This window comes from Vipera ursinii, assembly GCF_947247035.1.
Source record: "Vipera ursinii genome assembly, chromosome: 2".
Classification (NCBI taxonomy): Eukaryota; Metazoa; Chordata; class Lepidosauria; order Squamata; family Viperidae; genus Vipera; species Vipera ursinii.
Genome location: NC_139513.1, coordinates 93,365,703 through 93,377,932, shown reverse-complemented (window position 1 = coordinate 93,377,932; position 12,230 = coordinate 93,365,703). Strand labels below are relative to the sequence as shown.

At 39.2% G+C, this 12,230-nt stretch overlaps 1 protein-coding gene across 2 annotated transcripts in view; it reads right to left on the bottom strand.

The window, feature by feature from the left end:
* Positions 1–12,230, bottom strand: part of SH3RF2 (SH3 domain containing ring finger 2) — a 110,070-nt gene that overhangs the window by 64,210 nt on the left and 33,630 nt on the right. For both annotated transcript variants that reach the window (XM_083357034.1, XM_083357035.1), the window contains exons 3-4: positions 6,621–6,890; positions 1,639–1,734 (exon numbers count right to left, since the gene is read on the bottom strand). In XM_083357034.1, the coding sequence (XP_083213160.1) occupies positions 1,639–1,734; positions 6,621–6,890 (366 nt within the window). The remainder of the gene's footprint in view (positions 1–1,638; positions 1,735–6,620; positions 6,891–12,230) is intronic.

The window sequence follows — 12,230 nt, the reverse complement described above, 5'->3', positions numbered from 1 at the left end:
GCAACATGCTAACTTGCACGTGGAATGGCATTACTGATTGGGTCTGCACATAGTGCTAAGTCATAGCTTATTTAACAACCTTATTGTAAAAGGTAAAGGTAAAGGTTCCCCCACACATGCATGCTAGTTGTTTCCAACTCTAGGGGCCGGTGCTCATCTCCGTTTCACAGCCGAAGAGCCAGCGCTTGTCCGAGGATGTCTCCATGGTCATGTGGCCGGCATGACTAGATGCCAAAGGTGTATGGAATGCTGTTGTCTTCCCACCGTAGTGGTCCCTATTTTTCTACTTGCTTTTTTATGTGCTTTCAAACTGCTAGGTTGGCAGAAGCTGGGACGAGTAACAGGCACTCACTCTGTTACGTGGCACTCGGGATTCAACCTGCCAAACTGCCGACCATCTGATCGACAAGCTCAGTGTCCTAACCCACTGAGCCACTGCGTCCCTCAACAAACAACCTTATTGAGGTTTTATCAAATTTGCAAAGCCGTTCAACTCTCTAGGGGTTGCTGAGTAGCATACAATATTAAAAAAATAAATTAACATAACAGTAACAATAAAAGGATAGTGAAGCACTCAGAAAGAATAAAAGTAACACCGTCTTAATGTACACCATTCTCAGAAAGTGCCACCATATAATTTAACCCAGAGTTTTAAGGGCTGGTTTGAATGAGGCCAAGGAGGATACATATGAAGCTTGGGGAGTCTGCATCTGCTGTTTCATAGAGCAGAAGCTGGGACAGAGAAAGATCATATTCAAGTTTCATCAGGTGGCAGAGTTTAATCTATGGGACCTGAAACATATCAATTCTGTTGGAATGAATAGTGCGGGCAGAAATGTAGGAGACAGATGGTGTCTAGATAATGAGCCCTTATGACCTAAAGGTGATACCCAGCACCATGAAATGTACCTGTAAGATTACAGGTGACCATTGTAGTCATACAATAGAGATGTGTACATGGGTATATTGTCACATGCTTATGGTGGACCAACTGCAGTGTCTGAATGGCTTTCAGAGGTAGCCTGACACTGTCTAGAAGGCTTCCCAATGCAGAAATAGGCAATTGGTGGAAAAGATAAATCAGTGAGAAGGCCTTCCTGGCTACCACTGCTACTTAATGCTTCATCAGGAGCTGTAAGTTTAGGAAAACTCCCAAATGGTGCATTAACTTTGAATGGAGAAGTGAAAGCCCTTTCAGAATTAAAGATAGCAAAGTTCTGGGTGATCATAAGATCCACAGCCACTCAGTCTCATTAGTGGTGACCTCTCTCTCTACACACACACACACACACACACACACACACACACACACTGATGAGTCCATTATTACCAGCCTTAGCTCCTTTAACATTGGCTATACACAGAATATACTCTGAACTTTTAAAGGCAAGATTATTTTGTCCCACTCACTACTTCCAATACCTGACTAGAGAGGCTTCAGATTTCTCTTAATTTTTGGTTGTCTATCATTTGATGGGTATGTTAGCTTGCTTTAAACAACCATCTGATGCATTTCAAGGAGAGCTTTTTCTCAAGACTGAAATCACAAGCCATGATCAAATGTGCTGACACAGAACATGTTGTGAGATTGTGTGGTGCGGGTGTATATTCATAGTACATTCAATAAATTGTTCTTACCTCCACAAACAAGATGGGAAAAATTCCTGTTCTGTCCCCCACCTTTCCCTCTGCCCAATTCTCATCCATTCGACTGATTATAGTGATTATATCACCCTGAAAGATAATAATCATAAAGACTAACCAGGGTAGTCGCTTATGCTTGATAGAGGATCTGTAGTTTACTGTATTACAGTGAAATATAAATTACATCAACTTGGTTTGTAAGCCATTAAAATATGAAACATTGCCTACACTATGTGTGTAAAATTACGAGGACCCTTATTTCCCCCCATGTGATCTTTATGAAGCTCTTTCCTTTTGGTCAAATATATCAAAGTAGTTGTACTATTTTTCTTTTTAAAAAAATCTCAATCATATTAACAAGTAGATTGGTATTTCTCAAAACAAGTCTAACATATGTGCACGAAGGGAAAGAATATTTCAACATTTCAGCACATCACATTCCTCAATATTTTAACATAAACAAGATACATTTAGCTACCACCTGAATGAATGGAAAATGAATTCAAGGAAAGATGGCAATGCAGAAGCTACTCAGATGTGAGTAAAAATGATTGTGGTACAGAATGCTGTAAAAAGTATGTGGAATTATTCTATGGGAAACAGGACAAAGGTTGCAAGGTGGAATTATGAAGTAAAAGAATGATTAATATGATTAATGAAAAATGAGAATGAAGGAAAAATCACACACACACACAAAGACAAAGATGGATAGAGAGAGAATGTAGTCAAAGAAAAAAAGGAATAGTTAAGGTTTAAAGATGCAGAGAAAATGCAGAATGATTCTGATGAAAATTGAAACAAATATTTTTGAAATGTGTGATGAAGTCTAAACAAAGATGTTTATCAGAGGGTAAGGAAAACATGATGAAATGATGTATGATGAAGCTGAAGTGAGTTGAATACTATTTTAGGACTATTTTCAAGATTTGCATGGGACAGGTTATATGTTGAAAGAGAAGAACTGAAATAAATGAAATCCATATTAATATTTGAGATAAAAATGTGGAAAAGGATGTCATACAGGTAGTCTTTGACATATGACAACTGAGCCCAAAATTTCTGTGGCTAAGCAGGACATTTGTAGAGTGAGTTTTGTCCCATTTTGCAACCTTTCTTGCCACAGTTGTTAAGTGAATCACTGCAGTTGTTAAGTTAGTAAGTGAATCTAGCTCCCCCATTGAGTGTGCTTGTCAGAAGGTTGCGTAGATGATCACAGGACCTGGGCACACGGCAACTGTCATAAATATGAGTCAGTTGCTGAGCATCTGAATTTTGATGATGGGAGCATGGGGATGCTGCAACAGTTATGAAAATCTGTCATAAATCATAAGTCAGTGCCATTTTTCAGTGCTGTTGTAACTTCATATGGTCACTAAATTAATTGTTGTAAATTGAGCTCTACCTGTATAGTGAGAAAGTGAAAAAAAATGTAAGGCTGTAGGTAGAAATAGTGTAAGTGGAATATGCTAAAATGCAGATATAGTTTGCTGGCTGGTGGCTTCAGCTTCCTTCTTCTGGGAGAAGCATGTGGAACAAACAGCCACTACCACATGCTTCTCCCAGAAGAAGGAAGCTGAAGCCACCAGCCTGAGGATGACGGATGGGATTCCATCGAAACGTTGCTCTTACACCTTCAATTCTACGTGGGAAAAAACCCAAATGACCAAAGATCCATACAGTATATATATATATATATATATATATATATATATATATATATATATATATATATATATATATATATATATATATATATATATAGATCTAGAGTCTCGGGTTTCTTCCCGCGTTTCTTTCATCTTCAGAAAGTTGTGGCGACGTCGCCACAACTTTCTGAAGATGAAAGGAACGCGGGAAGAAACCCGAGACTCTAGATCTACACATACAGACACCCGCGAGAATCTACGAAAACAAATATATATATATATATATATATATATATATATATATATATATATATATATATATGCAGTGAGCAGAAGTTGAAAAGTATCAATCCAGAGTTCACTCGAGGCACAAATGACCAGTCTCAAATTTTCCTACTTTTGACGTATTATGCTAAGATGCAGCTCTCTGGAAAAGGCTCTAATGCTGGAAGAGGTGGAAGGAAAGAGGAGAGGATGGTCAGAAGCAAAGTGGATGGCCTTGGTTACAATGAGTGAGTACACCATTGAGAAACTTGAAAAAAATAGGGTTAGGGATAGAGAACAGAGAAAATCTATGCATATGGTTAATAGGAGTTAAAAAAATGACTTGATGGCACACAATCAGTCAATCAATCCTGTAAGGGATAGACTTTAATTATGGAACAAAATATCATGGCCATAAAGCTTGCATGGGAACAAATAGAACGGCTGGTGAATGGATCAATAGACATCAGGAAGACTTGGATGTGTAATATTCCCCTCTTTTAAAAACAACCACAACAAATGTGCTTATAATGAATACTTGTGATAATAGAAGTCTGTTGAATGAGGACTGTGAAAGAATAGGTCTCCAATAGGCCTCCTTCCCCTGTTGCAGGACTTTTAAGAACCACTTAAAGGTACTACCCTTTAGATCTAAATATCTTGTTTTGAAATCAATGGAGCATTAGTGGAGAAGACAGAAGAGTGGGAGGAGGAGGAAAGAAGGGAGGAGAGGAGTTTGAAGAACCAAGAACCAAGTGCTGAAGCCTTGAAAATGACAGGAAAGCAGATAAACCTTGACAGTGGCAGGGCAAACCACTTTTCATCACCTACCAATCTGTCCTCAGCCATAGAGATGGTAATACATTTCCTTGTTTTGCCCAAATGACAAGGGCTTTATATGAAATCCCCAAATTCTAACAGAGGTGTAGAAAAGCAATGAGCTTTGTCTCCAGCAACACTTTTTTAAAAGCAAAAGACTCCCAAACCAGATGGCATGCAATCCAGTGTTTGCAGTGAGCAAAATAAATTGCCTCTCTCTGTGATTCCTCATTGTGCATGCAGTGATGTAGAAAGTCTTTTTTTAAAAAAGTGTTTATACTGATGAAATGAGGAGCAGCAGATGCGTCAGTGAAAGCTGGCACTCACAGCTGGCTCTTCCATGTTTCCGGCAATGATCACAACTGACTGTTCAGAACCATGTTCCTATAGTTCTCTCACCGGCAGAGCTCCACTGTAATCTCAATGCAGTAATACAGGAATATTCTTAAGTGTAGCTTGGTCCCATTATTCACTTTGCCCCCCCCCCATATCTGACATAGAAACCTTGCTCCTTCTTTCTCATTGGGTGCATTGTTATTCTACCTTGCAATGTGCATCTCTTGTCAGCTACCTGATGCTATAGACTCATGCCTAGGTGGTCCTGTTACTTATGCTTACTATGAACAACAGAGATATTCACAGGATAAATATAGTGTGCTTTAGGGGATGAAACTGATGATTCCATGATGCCTAGGTATTCTGTTTTTTCACTGATGATTTACAGCATCTTCTAGCCTAAATCAGCCATAACTTTGGCAATAAAAAAGCCTGTCTTCAGTACTATTCTATCAGCACAGGGAGGGTTGGGTGATACCACAAGATGCTAGAAATCTCTAACATGTGTTTTCTGATGTACACTGTAAACCATTTCCCTTCAAGTCTTCATCTGATACACCTGCTTGCTATGCTGAAACCTGTACTATTATTGTACGCTATCAACATGAAATCTGCCCAGGCTATGATATTACAAAGCTAAAGATCAAGCTAAATTTAATGTGGCGAATATAGAATAAATTGCTGACAAGAAGTGGTTGGTTACAGTTATGGTTATATTTCTTTAGATTAGAAGGGTAAAGAAATGTTGATATACAGAGAGAGGCAATCATGTCATCCATTTGCATCACAGAATTGGTCAGTGGGCTGCTGCAGGATGACAATCAGCATTTCTGCACTAACAATTTATAGTGTCATCCAACCATTGCTGTGGCAATATATCACAGATATAGGCAGGTTTCATCTTACCCCAGCAATAGTTGGGTGGCACAATAAATCACTAGTGTGAAAAGTGTTTTGTTCCTGTCTCTGCAAACTGGTTTGCCAAATGTAGTAGAATCTGTTTATAGATAACCCAGTAGTACAGCTAGCAATCACTGTAAGCAACATAAAAGGGAAAAACTAGGAAGGAAATGAAGAAAGGATATAGTTTAAGAAATAGTTTAAGGAAACTATTATAAGAATGAAGAAATAACACACTGAGAATCTGATGAAGATGAAGATAGCTATGTGAGAAGAAGCTATGTCTTCATAAGATATGAGGGCTTTGAGGAAGGAAATTCACTTGAATTCCTTCTTAGTGCAGTGACAGAAAGGAACAGCAAAACGTGCATATAATTCTTCATATACAGTATCTTGTGTCCTAATAGAAACCTGGAAACAGTACTCTGTTCCTACTGCTTACTGATGCCTGATCAAAGGACAAAGACCCCAGGTAGTAGGACTGGAGAGAGATGTGGAACGTAAAGGTGATAGATCTTTTGAAGACGCCGTATTGATGGTCCACTTCAATAGAGGAGAACACTCAACTGACAATTGTTTTGTTTCATTGTCTCCTACTGTGAGATTATTTTAAATGAAAAGTGGGCTTTGTTTCAAAACAAATAAATACCTAAATGGAGATATTTTTTATTTTTATTTTTATTTTAATCCCATTTATATCCCGCCCTTCTCTGAAGACTCAGGGCGGCTTACAATTTAAAGCACAAATCAATGTGCTTAGCAATAGCCTTCATTCTATGTATATGCCTGCTTATTATTATATAATTATAATAATTATAATTACTAAAAAGGTAGCTCACTATTACTGTACGCCTTAAAAATCTAGGAAAGGATTGAGCAAGTAAGCGTGTTTCCTATATTATTTCCATTCAGGTTTGTTGTTTTTTTGCCTATCATCAAGTACATATCGTAAGTGTAACTGGACATTCTTAAATTAGTTTTTCAGTTTTGGTGGCTGGGTGCTGGACTTACCTTATGAAATGACAAGCAATCTGGTTTTTCATTTTTATTCTTGGACTTCAGATTAAAATTATATAGTGCTCGACACAGTGGTGGTGGCTGAGGCAACTGTTTGATAATTTGCACAGCGTTTGTTGGAAAAACTCCGCTGACCCTATTTATTTCTCCTAGATACCAGTTTTCATCCAGTTGACGGTACAATGTAATGATGTCTCCTTTGTTGAATCTCAGTTCACCAGGATTTTGTCCTCTGTAGCTGTATAAGGCTTTAGCACGGGGAACCTGCATATAAAGGAAAATGAGAAATGAGTCAGCTTATAAGAGAGTCCTCTAAAGGTAACAGGGTAACATGTTTCCAAACGGGCCGAAGCTTTAAGTTCTCTCAGTAGAAAAGTTTAATGCACGTTTCTCTTTCTCGCCACTGAAATCGTTGGAAGTTAAAATGTTAAACTGAATTATGCCATAACATTTTTCTGGGTTCAATATTTTATTTCCCCATCTCCAAGAATTTAAACAACAACAAAGTAAAGAGGAATGGGAGGGAGAAAAAGCATAAGAGGTCAGTGCAATACAAAAACTTCTTCTAGTGCAGACATGTCAAACACAAGGCCCGGGGGCCGGATCCGGCCCGCGAAGTGGTTTCATGTGGCCCGTGAAGCCATCCTGGAAACAGTGAGGGAACGGCCTCCACTGCCTTGGCCCTGGCCCAGAGACCCTCCTTCTGCCAGAGACCCTCAGATCTGTCCCACTTCTGCCCAGGTCCCCATAGTCACCCTTGATGCGAACGATGTAGAGCTGGCCACGCCCACCCAGTAGGCCATATGCACTCTAGCCACGCCCACCCAGTAGGCCACACCCACCCAGGCCATACCCACCCGGCCCCCTGAGGGCAACTGCAATGCTGATGTGGCCCTCAATGAAATTGAGTTTGACACCTCTGTTCTAGTGGATAGAAATTACTGGGAGGGATGAAAAATTTTAAACTTGGTGCTGCAAGCTCTGCACTTTTAGTTGAAGGCTATGACTGTTCTTGTTGAGTGCTGCAAGCTCTGCACTTTTAGTTGAAGGCTATGACTGTTCTTGTTGATTCACAGCCTTTGCAAAGTACTTTGCATAGACCAAGGCCAAATAAAAGCCACCAGCTTTCCTGGTTATCATGAAGAACTTGAATAGTGCCATAGTGCATACAGAGCTTGCTTCCATGGAAGTGCAGTTATTGTGAGGGGAGGGTATCCTACTTAACTGAAGGCTTCTTGCTTTCAAAGGATGCTTAAGGTAGAGCACCAAAGCTAGTTGGTTCAATCCAATTCAAGAATTCAATTTTTTGTAGCAGCACTAAAAACAGATTCAGCAATAACAAAGTCTGTCAGATAAGACAGATCAGAACAAACCAGACCTTTTTTTTTTAAACACTTGCTAGTTATTTGCACAATACTTTGACTTCATGCTTAGATTATGATTATGCCTTTGATTTTGCTACATCTCAGTATCAGGAATTTTAGGCCACTGCTTTAAAACTGAATTCTTACTTTTAAGTTTCAAATTTTAATTTCCTCTTCCCCAATCAAGACATTTCCAGAATTCCAGAATTCCTCTAAGTAAGAATTCTGGGTCTTAAAAGTTCATATTACTGGAGGATATGGACTTGTCTCCAGAAGCTGTGGGTGTTCCAACACTGGAGGTTTTTAAGAAGAGATTGGACAACGAATGTCTGAAATGGCATAAGGTTTCCTACTTGAGCAGGGGGTTGAACTAGAAGACCTCCAAGGTCCCTTCCAACTCTGTTATTCTGAACCACTCAGATTGAGGAAGATTGGTTTAATTTATAAGCTTGTACTCTCAGCTCAGCTAGTTGTTGCCTAATTCAGTGAAATGTCAAGTCAGGGCCAATCCAGCACAGTTAGATACTTTGGGCTTTTGTATGTGTGGCACATGCCCAGGAAACCCCTGTTATCAATTTTATTAAAACAGCATGGTTGCTTTGATTAAAAGTGGAGAGATATTTGCTCTGAAGAAGCACTTTGATCAAAGTTTTGATGAAATGCCCTTCAAAGATGTGCATCATCCTGCTACTTTATATTTCAAGCTGTACTATGCTTTCTATTTGATAATATCAGCATAGCAATAGCACCTAGCACTTAGACCTACATACCACTTCACAGTGCTTTACACCCTCTCTAAGCAGTTTACAGAGACAGCCTATTGCCCCCAACAATCTGGGTCCTCATTTTACCGACCTTGGAAGGATGGGAAGCTGAGTCAACCTTGAGCCGATGAGACTCCCACTGCAATGGGAGGAACTGGTCTGCTACAATAAGGGTTCCACCAATATCTGTTTTTTGACAGTTTGGCTAGTAAAATCAGGATACAATATTCACATGATGAACTGAAATCCTATTTTATCCAACATCTTCAATGTTAAATTAAATATGTAATACATTTGATAATTTAGATTGGCTAAAGCCAATCTGGGCAGCCTCCACTGCATTCACTCTTCTCCTTGTGGATGTAATCTGGAACAGATGTAAAGACTCTGCTGCCAAGCAGAGGGAAGCAGAAGGATGCCATTCAGACAATACAACAACTGCTAAAGTAAGCCTCCCTGGAGAAGGAGAGTGCCTGCAGTCAGCTTGCAAGTTTGGCTGTTCTTTCCAAGAAATTCTGTAAGAATAACTAAAATTTGCTGCCTAAAATTCAGACATGGGTTACTGAAATTTCATCCTTTCTCAGATACATCTGCTGATACAAGACCTTCCCAAGGCTGTTTAATTCTGAGCATCAGCTGAGGAAGTCGTTGGCATTCTTGCTCACTTGTTTTCTAGAGGTTCCCTATGAGCATTTGCAGAAAGAGAATGCTGACCACTACGTACTAGAGGGACAGTGCTTCAGTCTTGTCAGGTCTACCTTCTTTTTATTAGAAGTCAGTCAAGAAATAATGATATGGACAGAGAGCTTAATATCAGCTGCACCACATAAGCCTTACAATGGGATGGATTGCAGAAGCCCTGGCTGAGGAATTTTGGGAGTTGAAATACATAACTCTTAAAGTTGCCAAGTTTGAAGACTCCTGCCTTAAGGGAAACAAAGTGGAAAACAGTACAGTATCTTTTGATTGGTGGTTTTAAGAAGTGTCCACCTGGACACAACCAGAGGAAAGGGATAACACAAAGGAAACCCAGCCTTTAAAATAAGTTGTACATGACAAATTGGTTGGAACTTCAACTCCTAGAAACACAGTGTACTCAAAGGTGAAATACTGGTTGAAAATGTTGGTAGCTGTTGTTATCATAGCAGCAGAACACTCAGTTGTTGAGAGCTGTGCCAGGCCAAACTCTAATATCCTGCCCCAACAGAATGCCTCTGAGCACAAACCATGATTTCATAGGTATACACATATTTTACAACTATCTTTTGCAGCAGGCTAAAGCAACTCTTTTCTTTACGAGTCAAATAAGTTGTAGAACCAGCCAACAATCTCAACCCTAATTTATCCAGTGATCCAAGTAGGTTTGCCACCTTTCTCCACCCATAGATTTCATCTCCATATTAATATTCGAGGCACATGCTAAACCTTTAAAAGGCATTTTGTGCCCAGGAGCAGCCTAGACTAAATATATAGTCAATTCTACACGTGCCAAACTTCTTACCTCCTCTGTTTCAAAGACAGATGTGAATGCTTTCTGCTTTTTATAGCTTAACTTGTATTTAGAAGGCCCTCAGCTTGACCCTAACCTTTCTTAAAATTGGGAAATTAAAAGAAGAAAACCTGTGTCCAGCCCATACTAGCTTTTTTCTTTTTTCATTATATAGCCTCAACATATTTGAACCAGTCTTAAAATGTGGTTATCATCTCCACTGCCAGTCATCAGTATGGTTAAAATCACACTTCTAACACAAAAAAACACACAAATGTTTGAAAACAAAGAGACACATTTTGGAGAAAGGGGATGCCCATAAGAAGAAACAAAACATTTACTCTTAAATCTCATTGTTGTATCAATTCCACCTACGATGATGAGTGCAGGAACGCTCCATTTCCCAAGAGTATCTTTTATTTGGATATAGTATACACATACTCTCATTTCATTTGGCAGGATCTTATTGGGATTATTGAACATGCATAATTTGAGAAATTCTTACTCAAACAGCATTGTCTGTGGCATTCAGAGACTGGGGCTTGATGGGTATTGATATTTACTGCTGAAAATGAAGATGAATCAAATGTGTTTTTCTTTAATTCATACAATTCTTCCCTTAAATCAGGGGTGTCAAACTGCTGGCCCATGGGCCAGATACGTCATGGCGAAACCGCACCCACCCCATTGCCGGCAATGGGAAAAAAAGTTGTGATACATCGCGACACGTCACGTGACAATGCGAGTTTGACACCCCTCCCTTAAATATTCCCTGAGAGCCAGTTTGGTCTACAGGTTAAGGTACCAGGTGAGAAAGCAGAAGAAGAAGAAGAAGAAGAAGAAGGAGAAGAAGAAGAAGAAGAAGAAGAAGAAGAAGAAGAAGAAGAAGAAGAAGAAGAAGAAGAAGAAGAAGAAGATGATGATGATGATGATAATAATAATAATAATAATAATAATAATAATAATAATAATAATAATAATAATAATAATGTTGGAAGGGACCTTGGAGGTCATCTAGTCCAACCCCCTGCTTAGGCAGGAAACCCTATACCATTTCAGACAAATGGCTGTCCAGTCTCTTCTTAAAAACCTCCAGTGTTGGAGCATTCACAGCTTCTGGAGGCAGGTTGTTCCACTGGTTAATTGTTCTAACTGTCAGGAAGTTTCTCCTTAGCTCTAGATCATGAGTTCTAGTCCTGCCTTAGCCATGAAAGCCAGCTGTGTGACCATTAGTGAGTACTTCAGAGTTTGCCTGTGCACACACATACTTGGCTGTCATTTACAAAAAATATATACTTTGACATATACACAAGTGGTCCCTCTTTCCTTACGCTTACATAATCAATGACATCAGCCAATGTATATATAAGACTTCCAAGTAATTCAACAGGCAGAGGAATGCAGAGACAATTGGGAAGAAAGGCAAATGGGAGGGGGACACATAAATTACAATGAAAAACTGCAAAACAAAAAGTACTTAGGCCTACAGTACGTGTATATGACTTTATGTTTTCCATCATTAGGAAGATGGTTTTTCAACTGCAGTATTTTTCCAAAAAATCTTTATTTTCAAGACTATGGGCTAGTGATAATATAGAATTGACGATGGCACACTTTTCAAATTTCACTGTGACGAATCATATGAGCTAAGGACTACGATGCAGATTTGAAGGCGATGGCTGGAATCGGGGAGTAAATTAAATAACCTAAATCTAGGCTGATAAGTCTGTCAAGGTAAAGAAAGAAACAGACAGTTTATAAGGTCACAATTACACAAGTTTTTGAATGACTGTGCTTGTGGGAACAATCTAAAATTTAAAAAACGTACACCCGCCAGACAATAGTTTAATTTAAGGCTATGCCAAAAAGATGGACATGCGGATAAAAACAAAGTCATCTTCTCCTGTTGCTGAATGTCAAGTAACCCTACGGGCACATCCTGTCTCTGAAAAATGAAGCCAGATACCTTCTCCGTTCCTTTGCCTGA